The 21,949-nt window shown below is 28.6% G+C and overlaps 2 protein-coding genes across 2 annotated transcripts; both read left to right on the top strand.

The window, feature by feature from the left end:
* The first annotated feature begins 2,679 nt into the window (after positions 1-2,679).
* On the top strand, positions 2,680-4,501 carry LOC148194672 (isoliquiritigenin 2'-O-methyltransferase-like). Its single transcript, XM_088097494.1, has 4 exons — positions 2,680-3,136; positions 3,424-3,737; positions 3,822-3,886; positions 3,988-4,501. Exons 1-4 carry the CDS (start codon positions 2,715-2,717, stop codon positions 4,279-4,281), a joined length of 1,095 nt encoding a protein of 364 aa, XP_087953620.1. The 5' UTR covers positions 2,680-2,714; the 3' UTR covers positions 4,282-4,501.
* A 1,937-nt stretch (positions 4,502-6,438) lies between these two features.
* LOC124843654 (RNA-binding (RRM/RBD/RNP motifs) family protein) lies at positions 6,439-9,780 on the top strand. The gene is made up of 4 exons (XM_088095662.1): positions 6,439-6,635; positions 8,101-8,312; positions 8,891-9,068; positions 9,205-9,780. The coding sequence occupies exons 1-4, from the start codon at positions 6,602-6,604 to the stop codon at positions 9,360-9,362; spliced, it is 582 nt and encodes a 193-aa protein (XP_087951788.1). The 5' UTR covers positions 6,439-6,601; the 3' UTR covers positions 9,363-9,780.
* The last annotated feature ends 12,169 nt before the right edge of the window (positions 9,781-21,949 follow it).

Genomic DNA, 21,949 nt, shown 5'->3' with positions numbered 1-21,949 from the left:
TAATTAACCGCGAAAAAAATAAGATGAAGTCAAAGTAAAACTATATATTTAATAGTAACAAAAATAGTATGAATTTATATGTCCTTAAACCATATTTAATATATTTTTACACGTAACCAAATTGATTGAAGAGTTGAAAGAAATTTAAAAGACTATAAGACTAAGTTGATCCGCAAGTTTCAAAAGAGAAATGAAAATAAATTCGGAAGTTTTATTTTATCCTACTTTTAGAATAAAAATTGTTTTAATCAACAGTGGCAGTCCTTTTTAATCAATAAAAGTTGCAAATGTTTTAATTCATGCCAAATAGGAAAAAATTGTCGAGAACTTTGAAATATAAATATTGAGAATTTTTTTAATCAATAATGATAGTCATTTTTAGTCCAGATCTATCACAACTTCTTTTCACGCCATTCAAGGTTGTTTTCATTTAATATCGATCATAATATGTATTGATTAGAATGATTTGTACGACTTAATTAGTTTTTTCTCTCTTTTTTCTAAACTTTCATTGATGTTTTAACCTTGACAAAAAGAAAAAAACTCAGGTAATTTTAGTTGAAATTTTTTCTTTATACACTAGAAAAAATATACACTTGAAAAATAATTTTTGTTATCAATATTAACAAAGAAACTCTAATCAGTATCAATAAAAAAAATAGAAAATCTTAACTAACGTTAATTAATAAAAATAATAATTGTAACTTATGTTACCGAAAACAATATATCTAATTGGTATTAGTTGATCAAATTGTAATTAACTTAACATGAAAATAATTTTAACTAATAATTAAAAAGGAATGGTTCAACGTTACTTGGAAAATATCTTTAAGAGTGACAAAATTAAATGTAACTAATGTTAATTAAGGATGAGAAAACGGAATAGCATGCATGGGTGAACTCAAATCCGTAAAAAAACGTGGGCTCATTCCGCATATGTCTGATCCATATTACTCGCAGCCTGCATGAGTCTAGGACGGCCAATCCGCATAAAAAAATTAAAAAAACAAAATTGGTTAGTCAATTCTTTGAAGCATCATCAGCTGTGGCTGCTTGTTCTTTGTACGATAATCTATGCTTTCTTCATGCGAGAAACTTCTCTCCCTGCCACCTTCATTGAAGGTATTCTCAACCAGTGCTACCAAGAGATTAGAAAACAGCATCCACTATTTCTTAGCACCTGTATTTCAAAAGAAAGAAACTGATAATTCTTACTTTGAGTTTCTCTTTAAGGGTAAAAATTATTAGAAAAATCAATTGCTACAAATCTTTAAACAAAACCATAACTTTTCAATGGTAGTTGGTAGTTTTGGCATTATTATATCAATTTAGGATAGAAAAGAATTTTCAAACCGTTGACATTTCACGTAGCTAACTGCTTCTTCTAGATTTTTTTTTTTAAAAAGATCTTTTTTATTTTTTATCAATACTTTTTTTTGTTTTTTCCAAACTTTTTAAAAACGTTTACATACTTAAACTTTAAACTTTGAATTTTGATCTAAAACTTAAAAAATAGTACTTTTTGAAAAATAAATTTGGTAATTTAGAATTGTTTTTCTAAAATAAATTAGAATAATAATAATAATAATAGTAATAAATTGAATATAAATGACGATCTTTAAATTTTTTTTTTTCCATAATCTTTCAAGACTTGGAGAACTTGATAAATTGACGCGGTGAATGAATTATTTTTAGAGCTTGATTCCCACCGCATAGGGAAAAAAATCCCCTGACGAGAACAACGCAGCCTCATAATGTTCAAACTCTTCCTTCTTATTTTTCTATTTTCTCCTTTATGCAGTAGTCCCATTCATACTTAAATAACTTAAAATCCATATTTTGAATTTTTACCATAAATAATTTTACGACTTTCTCTTTAGAGCTTTGTTCTTAATCTATTCTTAAATTTAATTATAATTTCAATTTCTCTCTCATTTTAAAAGTATAATCATCCTTGAATAGTCAAAGTTACATAAAGATAGAGAAATTGAATATATTTTTATTAAGACAGTACAATGGGAAATATTATGTCTTTTACATAAATTTTTACATTCATTATATTTTCTTATTTTTTTAAAATTACAAAATTTTACTTTTGTAAAACTATTTCAATTTCGTTTCACTAGATATGTCAAATAAACATATGTCATGCTACTCTTACTCTATTTTTATATCACTTATGTGTACAAATCGAGATGCATTCCAGTTCGAGCATATTCTCTTTCATATCTATATATGGCAGATTCAGATTCTTAAATTACATACCTATCAGCAACAGATCTTGTTCCCACTCAAGAGCTTGTTATAGGTCAAATAGTAACTTCGTACCTCTCCCACATGAGGTCTAGAAAAGAACTTGCAATGGCGAATAAGGCATATGTTACTAAAGAAAATATCATTTGCCAACATTCCTGGTCTAATATTTTTATATCACTAAGAAATCGAGTGAAACACTGTTTAAATATTTTTTTTTCTCTTTCAAGATGTTTTCTTAATAACAAAATAAAATCGTGAAAGACAAAATTATAAAATAAAAAGTATCTTTTATGTATAGTGATTCACCTAATGATATCACTTGTTTTTTACTAAAATAATTAGAAGACCTTCTATGTACAACTACAAACAGCTATAAAAAGAGCACACCGAAGAGCAATTAAGCAGGCAGTAACCAAACCAGAAACTAAAGAACATTAGAGTTAAATTAAGAGTCAAGAATGGGGGAATCCAATGTTGTTAGCACAACTTGTCCTAAAAAATGTGATGAAGATGCTCGTGTATCTGCAATGTTGCTTAGTACTGCTGTGGTGTACCCTGCAGTTCTGAATGCTGCTATTGAGCTCAACCTGTTTGAGATCATAGCCAAGGCAACACCAAACGGTTCATTCGTGTCATCTCATGAAATTGCTTCTAAGCTCCCAAACCAGCATCCTGACTTGCCCGATAGGCTTGATCGCATGCTGCGTTTGCTTGCTAGTTATTCTGTTCTTACCACTTCAACACGCACCACACAACACGGTGCCACTGAGACAGTTTACGGACTCTCACAAATTGGACAATACTATGCCCCTGAGGCAACTAGAGGCTACTTCGCTTCATTTGCATCCTGTCTCTCTTGTCCTGCGCTCTCACCACTTTGGTAAATAATTTTAACTCTTATGCATGTCGCTCTGATTATTACTGTATGATGACATGAATGAAACTGGCATGAAGTTATTTCAGTTTAGTTAGGTATACTATTAAATATGAGCTTTTCATTTATGACATCGATTTTTTGTTGACATAAAGGGTATGTGTAGTATTATGAGAAGAATCTCAAACTCTTTTTTCATAAAGTCTAAATATTAGGTCTGTGACTAAAAGTGTAGCCTTATTTTCATTTTTTCAAAGAAGGAAAGCTTACTTTGCTCCCATCTCTTTTCTCAGGCTGAATTTCAAGGAAGCAGTGGTTGATGCAGACGTTGATTTGTTCAAGAAACTTCATGGGATAACAAAGTACCAGTACATGGAAAAGAATCCAAAAATGAACGAATTTTTTAACAAGACTATGGCGGATTTGTGTGCAACAGATATGATTAGAGTACTTGAAATATATAATGGATTTGAGGGAATATCAACGTTGGTTGATGTAGGAGGTGGAAATGGACAAAACCTCAAAATGATAGTCTCCAAATACCCTTCAATTCAAGGAATTAATTTTGATCTGCCCCAAGTCATTGAGAATGCACCACTGCTATCAGGTAGCCTGACATATTTGATGTTTTATCATATATCGAAGGGTTAATATATAATAATTTAAATTCTAAAATTTGTAAAATATTAAGGGATTGAGCATGTTGGAGGAGATATGTTTGCAAGTGTTCCAGAAGGTGACGCCATGACACTAAAGGTTAGTATAAATGATAGTAAACACCTATTTCATGTATTGGATTAATCTAATTTCGTTTTAAGGTTGTATAAATATTTTTGTGTTTTATGATGTTGTTTTAGGCTGTCTTGCACAATTGGTCTGACGAGAAGTGCGTAGAAATTTTGAGCAATTGTCACAAAGCACTGTCTCAAAATGGGAAGGTGGTTGTTATGGAGATCATAATGCCAGAAGAACCAGAAGCGACTGAACAATCTAAGCTCTTTTCCTGCCTCGACAACCTTATGTTTATCACAGCAGGTGGAAAGGAAAGAACTGTGAAACAGTACGAGAATTTGTGCAAGCTCGCTGGTTTTTCAAAATTTCATGTTGCTTGTGATGCCTCCTGGCCGGGAGTGATGGAATTCTACAAATAAGTTAATCAGCAATAGTTCAGGATGTTAATAAGGGTAAAAGTGTGAAGATCAAACAATAAAGACTTCCATGTGAGGTGTTGGTTACTGCCTTCTTGGCAACTTTCCATTTTCATGTGATGTAACGTGTGCACTTAAATAGTTTTTAGTCAAAATCTATCACAACTTCTTTTCACGCCATTCAAGTTTGTTTTCATTTAATATTGATCACAATATGTATTGATTAGAATGATTTGTACGACTTAATTAGTTTTTTTTTCTTCTAAACTTTCCATTGATGTTTTGACCTTGACAAAAAGAAAAAAAAACACAGGTAATTTTAGTTGAAATTGTTTTCTTTATACACAGGTAACATAATTTTTTTTTCTAACTTAGAAAAAATAAAGCTGACACCAGCGCCACCTGTTGTCGCCCAACACTATGATGAATGCTTCTTAGATGTGAGATTCAATTTGGTATCTTACACTTTTTCTCTTCTCAAACTTGTTAATGTTTTCTAATTGATAGATCAATTACAACAATCAAGATCCCTCATTCCAATTACATCTTAAACCACATAAATCCTCACATTTACTAATCTATATGTAAGTAAAAACACAACCTTAGCTTTGCAACACTAATTCATGATTCATACATTTTGTACGACTAGACTTGAAGGAGGCTTTGTGATAATTGATAAGACATCCTCTACTAAAAAAATTTGAGTTAACTCATAATGAAAAGAGATGAAAGTTTCTGAGAGGTGCGAGTTTGTTTTTGTTTAGTTAAGATGCTCACCTTGATTTTAAAAGAAGAAAGAAAAAGGATTTTACAACTTTTTAAATTAAAATAATTATTTTATCATTTTGTGCTTTTTAAAACTATTTATTTAAATTCAATATTTTTAAATTAAATTAATTATTTACAATGAAAAAATACATGTTCCTAGTACATATGTTTTCATTAATAATATATATATATATATATATATATATATATATATATAATAGGGAATAGGGTGAGATGTTGATTATATGAAATCTATATTATACTACTAGAAAAAAATAGCGTACAACGTCGAATATTTTGGACTTTTAACGGTGAATTCGCAAATGACGTCATATCAGGAGACGTTTACGTACTTAACATCGAATTTTGTCATGTTAATCAATTTTTTTTTTTAATTAATTGTGATATTTTTTTACAACCTGAAAAGTAGAAAAACAACAACCAATTTCAGTTTTTGGTATTTTATAAAGCAACCATAAATAAGAACAAACAAGTTCAAACAAACAACAAACAAGTTCAACAAATAACGAAAACGAAAACTAACATCAAAAGGTGGGTTTGTCTGAATAAAGTGTCGTCACTAATGACAAGAGAAAGCCTATGAAGGACAAGAGCACGAAAATAATCGGTCAAAACAAACGAAAATCATACATAAAGTAGTTAATTAACATGCATTTGTATCAAATGAAAGAAATATTACATGGGATGATCGTCAAATTTCGTTCGAGTTTGAGAAGTGAAGAGGGTCTCGCACACTAAGATAAAGTTAATGAATTTTCAATCTCTCCCTCCAACCTCCAATTTTTTATTGAATTCACTAATCTTTTCACCTCTAAAGCTGGAGCATTGGACGTTTAATATCCTTTTAGGTCACATTATAACTCTAAACGACGTTTAATAATTTGCATTTATTTAGAAATGTATAAGACAACATGAAATAAAAAAAAACATATAAAAGAATTTAATAAAAAAATATAATGAAAAACAAATTATCATGTTTTAGAGATAAATGAGTAAATAAGTTATAAATTATAGAAAAAAATACAAAATGTTAAAGGTAATAATAAATTATAATTTATCATTCAATCTTTTTATCATATTTTACTCAATTACATGTATTATTTTCATAAGTCGTAATCTTTATAATAAAGATAGATAAAAAAAACATGTACTGAATTATAGATCAATTACCAAGAGATCTTTAAGAAATTATTCTCCCCAATATTTATTATTAATCACTTACGGTTTTAAAAAAATTTGTGATTGAATAGTATATTTTAGATAATTGTCCATATCACCCAATTTACCATTTTAAAAAATCTGAAATTATTATCTTAGATTATTTAATAATTTCCGGCCTTTCACCTCCAACTTTGAGATAAGTGTTTTTAATTGCTCTAAAATCCCTTTGCTCTCCAACTACCCCTGCTTGCTGTAGTCAGAGCACAAACCTTTCTCTCTTTCTCTTCAACTCGCTCTTCCTCTCCGGAAGTTGAAGAAGGCCTTCTGCAACGTCATCTCGCGATTGAGCTTCACGTCAGATCCAGAGACGATTATGTCTGGCAACTCCAATTGCAGTGTTTACATAGGTAAACTCACTTTTTTTACTTTCAATCTCCTTTGAACTCTGTACAATTTTTTTTTTGTCATTATTCATTTATTAAATAGTTATGTATTTTCTCTGAAATATTCAATTTGATTACCTGAATTTGAACATTTTAAGGAGGCATTCGCCAACTAAGGGAGATAAATTAGGGTTTTACAATGTGGTTCTCAGTGTTTTGTATTTTGTTTGCGATATTTATAGCTTATGCATGTCATAGGAATCTCTACTTCGGTTTTTCGCAACTTAACATGTCAACCTTGGTGGAAATTGTGAGTGGTTTAGAGTTTTGTTTAGGATATCTCTATTTTTTTTCTTTTAAATATTTTTCTTTGCTGTCTCCTGCTTTCCTCGTCTGTTTTTTGGGTAGCATGTTACAACTTGTACTATTGATTGTAGTCACCGCTGAAGATTTTTCTGATACTTTAGCTGGAGTAAAGCAAGTTTCCTCTTCAGTGGTTTGTGAAGAGTATTGAATGTATTTGGAGCTCTGTGGGAATATATCTTTCACATTTTTGAAACAAAGTGGTAGATACATGTCATGTGTTCTTAACTTGTAATTTTTTTTTCCACGCTGTTCTGAACTTGTTTGAAACAAAGGTTATGTTAAACTTTTGTGAGAACAAGAGTGAATTGTAATACTTTGTATGTTGATATGTTTTTGAAGGTGGAGAAGTTGAAGATTAAGTTGATTTATCACATTTTCTGTACGCTATTTTGTTTTTGTTTTTAGAGAACATGTACTGATAGGATTTTTTGTTGTGGTAAGAGGATTTTATTGGAAGGAAAAGGAAGGAGTGTACATAGGAAGGAAAAGAAAGACCTTAGACGAATTTATAGGTTAATTACTAAGGAAATAAAGGGAATCGAACAATATCCTTGGTTAATGACATGGCCCAAAGCTTACCTGCGAGTTCAGGTATTCCCTTGAACGCTTGAACATTTCTTTCTAGCTACTGGAGACATCATACACCAACAAATAAAGCATTCTACAAATAGTTTTTATTCTAATAGAATATAAAACTTAAATTGGAGAGGAAAGAGGGAAAGTACTACATGATAATCTCCCTTATGTGAAAGGTTTAATTGATAGAAGTTATTCTTTGATAAATGTGCGTAATAATATTAACACGATCGGATGTTTCACTACTATGATGGTAGAATGTATTTCTTTTTTCTCCCAGTTGCCTTTACTGCCTAAAGTTGTACTTTTACACTTTTTTATCCAAACTAGCTTTTATGTTATTATTTTCAGGGGATTCTTGAACTGGATTTCAATCTGGTTGATTGAGATGTTTAATATTTTTGTAAATATAAGTTTTTAATTGCTTCTAGATAATTGGATTTATGCACAAGTATATATATATATATATATATATATATATATATATATATATATATATATATATATAATAGCAGGGTGCTGATTTGGTTACTTCTATTTGACTCAGGCAATCTAGATGAGAGGGTGACAGAGAGAGTCTTGTATGATATATTAATCCAAGCAGGACGAGTGGTAGATTTGCACATTCCTAAAGATAAGGAAACTGAGAAACCGAAAGGTTATGCCTTTGCAGAATATGAAACTGATGAGATTGCAGATTATGCTGTCCGACTTTTCTCGGGCCTTGTAACTCTCTATAACAGAACACTCAAGTTTGCAGTACGTTCTCAAAATCTCTGCTTTCAACCTGTTAGATATGTTTTAGTCTTAATTTTAAATTGTTAATTGAAAATTTAGCATTATTGAGTGGCAGTTTGCAAAATATGCAGCCTTGTAGTATTGGTTGTAACTGGGTTTGTGGGATCATGGATGCACCTCTTTTAACTTTTTCGGCGTATTTGGTAGATGTGTTTGAATGGCAACGAAACATGGGTTTTATTCTGTGTTTTGTTCTTTTGAATAACAGAGAGAAATTGTGTGTACATTCATTATAAGCTTTATGGGCAATAGACGCCATCAACTTAATTTCGTTTCCCTACATTTTTGTTACAATAGGTCTTTTGGTTAAATGGATGCCCCAACCATTAAATCTCTACCCTTCATTAATTTTCGTTCGCATGCATTTTTTTCCTGGTTCTTTTTTATTTTCAAACATTTCTTCGCATGACCTTCCATGGCTCTTTTTCACTGATTAATGAAATTTTCCAATTTTTTCAGAGTTTGGGTGTTTTCCTTGCACATTTCATGTTTTTTATTCTCTTTTACCCGTATGACATGCTCTGTCTGCCTATAAACAGATGTCTGGGAGAGACAAGACTACACTTAATGGCTCTACAGCAGTTACCCCCACATCAAATTCTTCTCAAAGGCCAAGGCCATATGCAGTTCCAATAAATAATTCAGAAAATTTCCAGCACCCTGCCAGGCTATCAACTTCTGATCGATTTTCAGATTATGCAGTAAATCATTCCCAAGGTAGTGTATTGTCTCACTAACGTGCTAAAAAAATTTCACGCATAGATTGATATTTTACTGACAGTAGAAGAATCTTACTAAAACAGAGCTTAACTCTTGCTGAGCAATTTTGTTTTTTGTTTTAATTCAATGCCAGTTCCTCCTATTCGTGTAACTAGTGGGAATGGATCTCACTATAGTGGCAACAATTATGAATACAGCAGGAGAGCTTTTGGGGCAACATTGGATAGCATTAGCCGTAATAGGTCACGCCGCTTTGATAGAAGTAGCCCAATCTCTTACCCACATTACTAAATATTTTCCGAAGATCAGTGAAGTGACAGACTAATCTTTCATTAAATATTAGTCATAAGTGATAATAGAATGTAAATGGGAAATATTCAATATTTAGTAGAATGGATATGCTTCAAGAAATGTCATTGTTGTATGTATACCTGTTTATTTCACTCTCCAGGTGGCTTGGTGCTTATGAACTTAATGTTTGTAGTTTTCTCAGTAGTGAGGAAATCTTTATATTTAGTTCTGTAGGTTGAACTCAAATCAAGCACTGCTATCTTTTCGGTTGCCTTTCTTTCAGCTTTGGTTGTAGTGTGATGTGGTTTCTAACATTTCATTATCTAAAATTTCTGTATTGAATGTTTCCTAACGAATAGGATCAAACTGTTGTTTGGTTTTCCTTTATATGCCAATGAAATTTGTAATTTTGTTCGAATGTAAGCTAAGCAGATTGACACAACACGGAAACTAAACAACTTTCCGTGATGGAACACTATTTTCATTTTGGAATGTTTTTACTCACTTGGGATCTAGTATTATTGTTTTGTTACGTTTTTACTCTTTTAAATTGTGGGATTCTTGAAGGGAATCAATTTTGTATGTTCTTGGGTGCTCACATTGTTTTGCCATGTTGAGAAGGTCTACTGCACCACGATTATTGGCTCTTTAGTGCCAGTAACTTTATTTTACTTTCTTCATTGCATTACAAATGAGGATTTCAACCCAAAAAAGTTGCAAGGTGCCTTTGTTCTCTTACCTGATTTATGCTAAAAGAAGGAAAGGGTCGTTGTGTATTTCTGTCCCATGAGTGAGTTTTATTTGAACTCCCCCACGTTCCTTTGATGCACATCTCATTTGCAGTTTGATGACAAAATTATGCGTTATCTGATTTGTTTCTTTTGCAGAGTAAATATGAATGGCAGAAGAACCAATTTAGCTTCAGAAATTTACCCCAAAGAAAGCGCGGAAAGATATGTTTAGCTTGAGAAAATATTATTTTATCCTTTTGTTAATATTTGTTAAAATGTTGGTTTATTGCTTTAATTTTTTTAATGTAAGTGTTGAAAATAATATTTTGCTGTTTTTTTTCTGCATAAATAATTGAAAAGGGTAATAAAGTAAAATTCATTTGAGTTTTTATAATTATTAATAAATTAATTGTATAAATAGCATTTCTTATATTTGTAATATGAATGTTTCATGTGGTTTTTGATAGCAGAAGAATTATTCATATATAAATTTGTCATTAAATATATAGTCATAATATTAGTTCATTTTTTTCAATTTTTTATTTATTTTATGATTATGAGTATATCTTATTATAATTGTTTTTATACGATAACATATCATTGAAGAAGCTGGAAAAACCAAATAAATAAATATATGTATGTGTGTGTGTGTTCGTGTTCCAAAAGGTAGGTCTTTTTGTTGGTCCATTGCTGCACCACACCGTATAGGAGGAAAGTATTATTAAGGGATTTTTATTGTTTGGTGGTGTGCTGCTTTTAGGAAAGGTAATATATATTATATTATATATTAGGGTTCTTAATTAATTAGGATTTTTAATTTCACTTTTCAATTAAGAATTAGGGATTAGTTTTAGTTATTTAAGAATTGTATAATATATTTTTAATGTTGTAGTTCAAAACTGAAATTAAGAATCAATTTAAAGTATATATGGGAATGAATCAAATTTAATTGAGAGTAGTCTAAGTCTATTCTATTTAGAGAACTTTGAATTGAACCTGTATTTGTATAGAATTGTTTCCTTTAACTATTTTGCTTAATTATTTTATTGTGATATTTGAATTAGTATCTTATTTATAATTTTTTTTCTATGAGAAATAAACTCGCATAAATTTACGAGAGTTTCAGAATATATATATATATATATATATATATATATATATATATATATATATATGGGGTTTGCTAACACGCATGTTTTCAGTTGGTATATTTTAGCAATGTGGACCGGATTTTAGTAGACAAAAATACCCTTATATATCATGATTCTAAGTTTTAAGATTAAGGATATTTTAATAATTTTCATTTTCAAAACTTAAAAAAAAAAAAGAAACCCCTCAAACCCTTCATCACCTATCTCATTCTTTTCAATCCTTTCTCTTTCATCTCTCTCACTCTAACCTTTTCTCTATCATCCCAATTGAAAAAATCAAAAACATTTGCCTTTAAAAAATTTGTCTTTGTAAAGAGTTGAGTCATTGACATATTCACCTTCAGGCAAAGGTTCATTCAAGATTTCTTCAATTTCACCATCTTCACTAACCTCTCTAATTTCATCATCTGTATATCTTTGCTATTTTTTTTCTTATAAAAAAAAATTAAAATTAATTTAAGACTTGTGTGCGTGAGAGGATACCCCATGATGGGGCACACATTCAAAATGAACAGAAGTTGCTCAAAAGTCACAAGATATTTATTATATAGTATGCTTCATAAAACGTGCAATGATGTGAGACTTACTCAAACACACACACACACATTATTCAATAGTGGGTCACCTTTGTTGAACCATTCCATTCAAGATGGTACACCAAGTGGGCCAAAAATGCATAAAACCAAAAAGTCAACACTTTCTTACACTCAAAGCTTTTTGCCCTTTCTTAAACGTTTCATTTTGGGTCTTCAAGAATTACGAGACATGCTCGTTCATAAGACCTATTTGCCACGCACTAATGAATCATCAATGGATAAGAACTCCAACAAAATCAAACATCATCCTTACGTTGGACATTGAAACTTGCATACACGGGTTTTTGGGATGCGGAATATATATACTCTTAGTTGGTCCGCTCTGTATGTACAATGATCTTGTTAGTTTTTAAAATTAAAAGTACTCACCATTTGGTGTAGACAAGTATGTTTTAAGAAAACATATAATTATCAAAAATTAAACATATAATCTATTTATGGACTTTTTTATTTTATTTTTATATGATGTTTAATTTGTGATAAATGGTGATTACGGACATGCATGGAGGTTGTGTGCATATCAGGGACCCTGGCTGTCGAAATAACTTTTGAACTCTCCTCACTCACCTTTAGATAACTGCCACATGGTTTCAGGTCCATGTGATGTGAAATCTCTTATCATGGTTCATCAATGAGCAAATTGAAAATGGATTAAAAAGTGTCAGGCGGGTTGACCCGGACTCATACGGACTTCCGGGTTTAAACATATATCTCTTTTTTTGTTATGCTAGGTTAAACCTTACCTGTTTTGATTAATTTTATTTATTACAAATTTGGGTTAGATTGCAAACAATTTAATTTAATTCTTAAATGTAAGTTAAATTAGATCCAACTACCTTATAAATCTATATAGATTAAACAAGTTCGAATTGGATTAAAGATAATTGATTTATAATCCATAATAATTGTAATTATTTTTTTTGTCATTTTTCTCACGTTTTTTTATTATAATTATTTATTATTTTTAATTGTTTAACTGAGAATTTAGTATTTTTAAATATTATAATATTATTTAATAATGTTTAAATATTTAATTTATTTGATGGTTAAGTTATGTAAATTAATACTTTAATTTTTAACTATTATTTTTATAATAATATTTTGTAGAATAAGTAAAAACTTTTATTATACTTATATAAAATAATAAATTTTCAATTCACTTCACTTTGATTATATTACGATAAATAAATAAAATAATTAAAAAAAAGAAAAGTAATTAACTCTCGTAAACCAATCAAGTTGAATTATAAATTTTTTTACTCACAAAATAGTGAGTTAAATTAAATTGAATTTCAATTTAATTCATGATAAGATGTATGTTTGAAATATGTTGACTCAATTTAACATATTAAAAAATACTGTTGTAAAAAAAAGAAAAATTACCTAAATGTATTACCCTAAATTATCAAATACTAACTTTATAAAATAACTAGGTTAAACTTTAAACTCACTTACATACCAAGTTCATAGGAATTCAGATTCTTCTGAACAATATTTCTTTAAATCATATATTGGATTTTTAAAAATGTTAGAGGAAAAGAAACATGATGTGCATAAAAAAAGGTTTGATGAATTACTTTCGAATACAGATAATTATAGAAAATATATTTTTTATAATATTGCTTACATTCAACATTTAAACTATAAAATGAGTGCTTTAATCACTAATTTTTCTTTTTACTGAAAATTCTATTATCATATAAATAAATAATTTAAAAATTAATTTGATCAGTAATTCAATTATTCATAATTACTTCAGTTTTTATGATTGAAATTGGTCATTTTATATTTTTCTAATAATATAAGGGCTATATATTTTGGAAACTTAAAATTCAAAAACAATGAAGAAAGATTGTTATGTATAAAATAATTTATATATATTAACATAAACACTGACTCAATGTGTACATACTTTTTTAATATTTATAAATTATTTAAATTTTAAAAGTGGTAATTAAAAGAAAAAAAGTTAAAAGAAATATAAAATATATATAGTTATAGATATATAATTATGTCAGACCCCTTAAAATCCACTCAAAATCCTATCTTAGTGGATTATATGTGTCAAGACAGGATCCGAAAATCAGATAGTAAAAGACAGGTGTGTGATGTAGATTGGACGTTTGGTTTTGACGGTAGAAGCAAAACTCAAAGTTTTCAAAAATGCACGCTACTTCTGCATGCACCCTTCTTTCCCAAAAGTTCTGAACTTTCATTTTCTCATCCTTCTCCCTAAAAAGCTCTTACTTCTCTCTAAGAAATCCTCATCTTTCCTTCATCCGGTCACCACTCAGGCACCATTTCTACTTTCCCGACGTCGAGGGCGTCCGTTTGAACCGATAAGTTTTTTATTCCGAGCTGGTAAGTTCATCTCTCCCTCAGCCGTGTGTTTTCTGTCGCATGCAAACCCAGATTTTTGGTTGCATGAGTTGATCCTCTCATTCTGAGTATTTCTAGTTTTGTGTTTGATTTAGTTTCTTAAGGTGTGACTGTAGAACGCTAAGGCGAATCATATGCTGCATTTGTGAACGTTCGATCACGTTAAGAGGTAAGGGAAACTTATATAATTTGATTTATATTCTTGCTTTGTATGGATGCATGTTCGTTGATTTTTGAATGAATATGAAAAATGGTTGTTACTGCATTGTTGACTGTATGAGGAATTGGAATGATATTGTGTTTGATGATTTGGTTGATGATGAAATATGGTATGTCATTTAAAAGTATTTATGATTAATGAAAGCCATGAAATGAGTAGGGATGTTGTCGAGAGTCAGTATTGATCATGCAATTATACCAACGTTCGTTCTCAGTAGCGTTCGTTCTTAATAAGTGTTTGGTATTAGACCATGTTCGTTCGATATAGTGTTCGTTTTATTGTGGACTCGGTTGGAACTGGATTCTTTCATTTGGAGAGAATTCTAGTTGAAAACTAGCGTCTTCGTTTTGTTTTGTAATATTTGTACTTAAGCATTCAACCAAGGATATTCGTTCCTTAGTATTTGATTATAAACTTCAGTATATCTATATGTATTTATATAATTCGTTTGTTCTTGAACATTAGTTAAATGATATCTTATATTTATTAAGTCTTTATTCTATAAATTAACTAGTGTTCGATCTTACACCAAACACTCGTACTAAGTAGTGTTCGGTATATATATATATATATATATATATATATATATATATATATATATATATATATATATATATATATGGGGTTTGCTATCGCGCCTACGCCTGTTTTTCAGTTGGTACATTTTAGCAATGTGTACCGGATTTTAGTAGACAAAAATACCCTTATATATCATGGATTCTAACTTTTAAGGTTAAGGGTATTTTAATAATTTTCATTCTCAAAACTTAAAAAAAAAAAAAAGAAACCCCAAACCCTTACTCACCTCTCTCATTCCTCTCAATCCTTTCTCTTCCATCTCTCTCACTCCAACCTTTTCTCTGTCATCTCTACTGTAGCCCCAATTGAAAAAATCAGAAACACTTGCCTTTAAACAATTTGCCTTTGTAAAGAGTTGATTCATTGACATATTCACCTTCAGGCAAAGGTTCATTCAAGATCTCTTCAATTTCACCATCTTCACTAATTTCTCTAATTTTATCATCTGCATATGTTGAATCATCATCTCTAAAAAAAACCCTCCAGGCCAATTACCAATTCTTTCGGATGTCATTATGCTTGTGAAAATTAGATAAAATTATATACGACAAAAAATTATAAAATGAAAACTCATTATAAAGTCATTTTTTGTAAGAAATTGTTTAACAACGAGTGTTTCTGATTTTTTCCAGGCCAATTACCAATTCCTCTGATGTCATTATGCTTGTGAAAATTAGATAAAATTAGATAAGACAAAAATTATAAAATAAAAACTCATTATAAAATCATTTTTTGTAAGAAATTGTTTAACAACAAGTATTTCTGATTTTTTCCAGGTCAATTACCAATTCCTTTATGCTTGTGAAAATTGGATAAAATTAGATGAGACAAAAATTATAAGATCAAAACTCACTATAAAATCATTTTTTTTGTAAGATTGTTTAACGGCAAGTGTTTCTGATTTTTTCAATTGGAGCTACAGTAGGGTGTTTCTGATTTTTTTTCAATTGGGACTACAGTAGGGATGACAGAGAAAAGATTGGAGTGAGAAAGAGGAAAGAGAAAAGATTGAGAGGAATGAGAGATATGAGTAAGGGTTTGGGGGTTTCTTTTTTTTTTTTTTAGTTTTGAGAATGAAAATTATTAAAATACCCATAACCTTAAAACTTAGAATCCATGGTATATAAGGATATTTTTGTCTACTAAAACCCGGTACACATTGCTAAAATGTACCAACTGAAAAACAGACGCGCGTTAGCAAACCCATATATATTTATATATATATATATATATATATATATATATATATATATTCGTTTTTACTAAACTGAAAAATCACCTGTTCTAAATCCTGACCATGAACACGAGTTCATATGTTCTCTGTTAATAATAAATTTGTTAAAATTTCAACTTTAAACAAACTCTAAAAAGAACATCTTCTTAGAAATTTTTCCTTTCCTTAATTTTTGAACCATTAAAAACCTGTTTTAAGTCCAGTTCAAAAATAACAGTGAAATAAACTTTACTGCAAGTTGGTGAATTAAACTATTGATACATCCTAAATTCAGAAAATATTTATAAAAAAAACATATTTCTAAGGTAGGCTACCGGTTAGTACAGAATGCAACCGGTAATTGTACTGTTGCCAAGTTGGCATATTAATTGCATTGTGCGGTTGAAAATGACACATTTTCATTACAGCCACTACTGCTGTGTTTTGTCAATATGTACAAACTGTGCTACTCCCACAACCTTGGACCAGTCACAACCCTTTTTGTTTCCTCCTTATAAAGCCAACTAAAATACCATTTCTATGTATAAATATATAAATTAAATATAAAAAACTCATACTATTAAAAAAGAAATTTAACAATATTTTTTACAGTGTTATGCTTCTTCTTCTTTTTTCAATATCATGGTAGCTTTTCTTTTAAATTGTGTTAGAAGGTTGCTAATTTGGTGCACCTTACTTTAAAATAAAATAATATAATATTTCTTTATTAGATATACTATTAAAAATATTATTCTAATGACTTTTTATCATTCAAAATTTATTTACTAATAAATATAAATCATAATGTCAATAATATACAATATTTGGAATCATGTCAACACTAATTGTAAATGATTATATTTTGCTCTTTTAAATATGATTTTATTGTTGTCGTTCAAAATAAAAAAATATCATAATTATGAAATAAAAAGACTTATTAAATCTAATAACATTTATAAAACTAAAACCATGTAATGTAAAATTAACTCTGTAAAGAAAAAAAAGGAGGAAATATATAGTGAGTGGAAAATTGAAAAAAATTATTAAGAATAGATAGTTTCATTAAAACGAATTTTTTTAAAAAATACTAAGAAAAATATAATTTTGAAACTATGTTTCTTTAAAAGTATTAATTTTTATATATTAGTAATTATTTATTTATATTTTATGTAAAGAAAAGGTTTTAAACAACAAAACAAAGAAAAAGAAATTAGAAAATTAACAACATTCAGTATGGAAGTCTCCTAATGCATTATGCACCTTTTCTTTTCACAAACATAACCTGTAAAAATATAATATAACATATTACGTTATCATTATATCACAATTTCCATTTATTTTCTTTTAAATTTGTGATGAAAAAATAATTTATATATAAAAAGTTATGCTCACAAAGTTAATATTTTAAGATTTTAAACAGGAAATGGTTTGAGATATCTTAAATATGGCTTGATAATTTAAGGCTAATCAAATATTTATATTTTTTAGTTACTTACCAACTCTTTTAAAAATATTTATTTGAATAAGGCATTTGAATAATGACTTACGTAAAAAAAAAAAACAAGTGACATAAAAAAATATAAAAATTGTCAAAATATTATGTTTATATTCAATTTAGTATTAATTTTTGTTATGATTAATAATTGTGTATTCGAAGTATTATCAGTTTTAAAGATTGTAAAGATTGCAGTTTTATCATAGTTTTATCTTTAAAAAACATCTTGAAAGGTAAAAGAACAAAGAAATATATAAATTGTCTTAGATCTCGACTCTTCAACAATGTAAGACTAATAGATATGATAAAAACAGTTAATTTCATATGTTAGAGTCTTTTATAGTTGATATTTAGATAAAACATTGACTTTTCTTTTTGAGTCGAGGTTCAGTTAGTTGTTGGTTACGACTTTTAGTATTTTTGTTGTGCTCTACTATTTTTTATTCCTGGGTTAATTGTTAAGGAATATAGACGGTGTGATGTGTTAATAAATTTTTTGGTCTTCTCCCTCCATTTAATTTATTTTGTTGTAGTAAGTCATGTCAGTATTGTTTTTCTTTTACATAATAGCTTTTGAGATGGAAAAAGCAAAAGGACTTACGTATGTTTTACCACTTTTTCACATTGTTATAAGCAATAAGATTTTCAAAGAAAATGCTCTAAAGATATAATAGTAATAAGATATGAATTCAATTCACACGTAAGAATTGAAACCACTCGAACTAAAAACTTTACTATAATAAATTTATAAGTCTTCAATATTGTATTGTACTCAACTTTATTATTTTTTACTAAGCATGAGATTTGGACTTATATATTTTCAATAATTTCAATAATTTTTTTCAAGTGTGAGTCTTTTCCCATTAGTAAATCCTTTCAACTAACAATATATTTCCTTACTTTTGTATTGTCGTTCATCAGAATGAGACATGTTTGTTTGACTTTTATTAGCAAAACTTTCGATACAAGAACTTGTTTGAGTCAGTAAGCATGATTAATCATATAACTTTCATACCATGGATAGATCTTTCAAGAATGATTCATTACAAGAGACAACAACAATAATATATGAACTCAACTCATATAAATGATTGACATAACCTCTAACGTCATGCATTCAACGTCCAATCACTGAATAACCAACGTTAAAAATGACCGGTGATATTTTTGTAAATAAATGTAATTGTAGAACTTCGATGCCTCATTCAATTCGACGTTTTATGATGATAATTATTTAAAGTAGCGTGTCATTCTCTTTCTTCATTCTTTTAAACCATTAATAGTACGTCGAATTCTGTAGGAGTTCGACGTAATATTTGTCAGTCAGAATCCAAAGAGTCACCCTTTTTAATTCTTTTTTTTCCTTTTAAACAACAAATAATATGTCGAATTTTGTAAGGGCTTCGACGTATTATTTGTCAATCAAAGCCAAAAAAGTAATTCTTTTTTAATTTTTTTTTCTTTTTTCTTTTAAACTACATATAATATTTGAGTGGGAGATTCAAAATTTATTCTCTTATCTTAACGCGCGAGACCCTCTTCTCTTCTCAAACTTTTTTCGAACGAAGTTTGACGACCATCATATGTAATCTTTCTTTCATTTGATACAAATGCATGTTAATTAACTACTTTATGTATAATTTTTGTTTGTTTTGACCGATTATTTTCGTGTTCTTATCCTTCATAAACGCATTCTGCTTTCTCTCTCACGGGTGGAAACACTTTATTTCGACGAACCCACCTTTTGAAGGTTAGTTTTCGTTTTCATTTTCGTTTTAAAGAACTTTTTTGTTGAACTTATTTGTTATTGTTTTTTGTTAAACTTGTTTGTTGTTGTTATTTGGTTGAACTTGTTTGTTGTTGTTCTTGTTGTTTGATTGATGTTATTTATTATTTGTTGTTGATACTATACTACACGTCCATAGTTCATGCTTTATAAAATACCAAAAAATGAAAATTGTTTGCTTTTTAGGTCTCATAGAGTTGTAAAAAAGGATTACAATTATTTAACGTCGAATATTAAAAAAATTCAATATCAATTTGATTAAAAAAAACAATGACGATATTTTTGTACTATTAACTTTAAGGTAATAAATTTATGAGTTATATCTTTATGCTCTACATAACGTAAGACTTATACTAATATTTAAATTTCTAAATATAATTTTTTTCATTTTACTTATGAATTTTAAGAGACCCTTAAATTTAAAGCATTTTATTTGTTTTAAGATTTCGTGTTATTGCGTGATACTATGATAAACGATGACTTTAACCAAAAAGATTTATACATTTATAATATAAATTACTCCTATAAAAAATTATGACACTGTATTCGATTTAAAACTTTGATATTAATGTTTTTTTTAATATTATCTTTTGGATTTAATTCAGGTAAACCCAAACACTTATTTGCATTTTCTGTCCTATTCTTTTTTATTCCAATCGCGATACGATTGATGCTAACAAAGAAGCCAAAAAAGGAGATAAAAGTATCTCAAATACATCTATTTATTGATGTTCAATGAATATATGTACTTGGTTAAACACATTCTATCGACATATTGCTTGTTTGATGTGAATATTAGGTGCCACCCTTAACTTATTGCAAAGCCACAAATGTTTTCTACCTACTTTTTTTCTTGGGAATGGATGATACCTTTCGAGTGTTTCATGGCACTAAACTTATATGTAAAGTTTTACAGACAATTTCTGCATAACTTTTTCATTAATTAATTCATCGGCAGCAATTTGTAATAGAAAAATTGCTGACACCTTAGCTTAACAAGAAGCCACCAAACGTTTATTAGCTGTTTTCTATTTAGTGTTTTGGAAGCATACATTTTGAGGTTTTTTAGGACCAAAAGTTTTATATATCAGAGATTTCAGAGACATCTTCTGCAACACTATTCCATTGATTGATCGGCAGCAGCAATAGATAAATGTAAAAGTTCGAGGCATACTGGTCCACGAATCTCTCTCCATGCAATTTTTTTAATTAGTCAAAGTTAACACACATGTGGCTGCTTCATTTTCAAGTCAATAATGTTGTGGTACCACATATTTTGACAACATTATTTTGATATTTTAATATTATTTATATGTTATTTTGTGACTGATTTAAAATTGTTTTACAAATAATAATAATAATTATAAATACTAATATAAATTAATCACAGAATGATATTTAAATGATGTTAAAATGCTGTAAAAAAATATTGTTAAAGTATTAATATCCTTTATAATTTGTTATCCAAAATTGATTAGCGGCTTCAAATAATAATTATCACATAAATAATAATAGAAAAAAAAAGTTGGTAATAAGACGAAGACCATTCAAATCATTTAGTGTTAAAATATTTATATATAAAGTAAATTATGGATTCATTACTCGGAAAGTGCTACATGGAAACAATCACTAAGAAACAGCTTTTTGCCTGTTGTTTGCGTATGGAATAATTTTATTTAATTTTTATTTTTATTGTTGTTTATGCTAAAGCAGAAAAACTCGAATTCAGAAATATACTAGAATGATGTCAACTTTTATGACTTATGCTTGACTCATTAAAATGTTGCATAATAAAGTATCATACCTAACTTAATTTTGTTCTATTTTAAGAAAACAATACTAATTTGACTTAAAAAAGAAATTAAGATCATCAAGTAGAGACAGTTTTGTCTCTAATTAATTTATTGAATTAATACGTCGTGATTCTTCGGTTAATCTTTTCTCTATGATTAATTTTAATAAAATAATTCTTATTAGTTATGATAATAAATAGTATTGTCGTCAAGAAAAGAAATTAAGACCCACAATTTGTTATTATTCAAATGTCTCAATTTGATATATTAAGTTAATTAGGTGTCTCACTTCAATTAACGCATTATATATATAAAAGGAGCAATAATGATAATTAATAATTCTCATGATAATGATACTAATATTTAAAAAATAAAACAGAAATTCAAGTGGATCAAGTTTTTGTAATTCAAGTCTTTTGTAACGGTTAAATATATCAAGAAGACATCATACGTCAATTAACCCATAATAATGAAAAGGTAAATAAAAAATAAACAAAAATAGAGAAATAAAGGAATAGTCATCCTTATATTATAAGTAGGTTTAAACAAGTTTTTTTACATACATTCAGACGAAAATTTAAAAAAGAATATTAGTTTATAAATAAAAATTAAAAATTTCCTTGAATAAGAAAATCATTCTTGAC

This window comes from Vigna umbellata, chromosome 8 (assembly GCF_029865625.1).
Source record: "Vigna umbellata cultivar VRB3 chromosome 8, Vumbellata_1.0, whole genome shotgun sequence".
Taxonomy (NCBI): domain Eukaryota; kingdom Viridiplantae; phylum Streptophyta; class Magnoliopsida; order Fabales; family Fabaceae; genus Vigna; species Vigna umbellata.
This window is presented reverse-complemented; position numbering and strand designations above follow the sequence as displayed.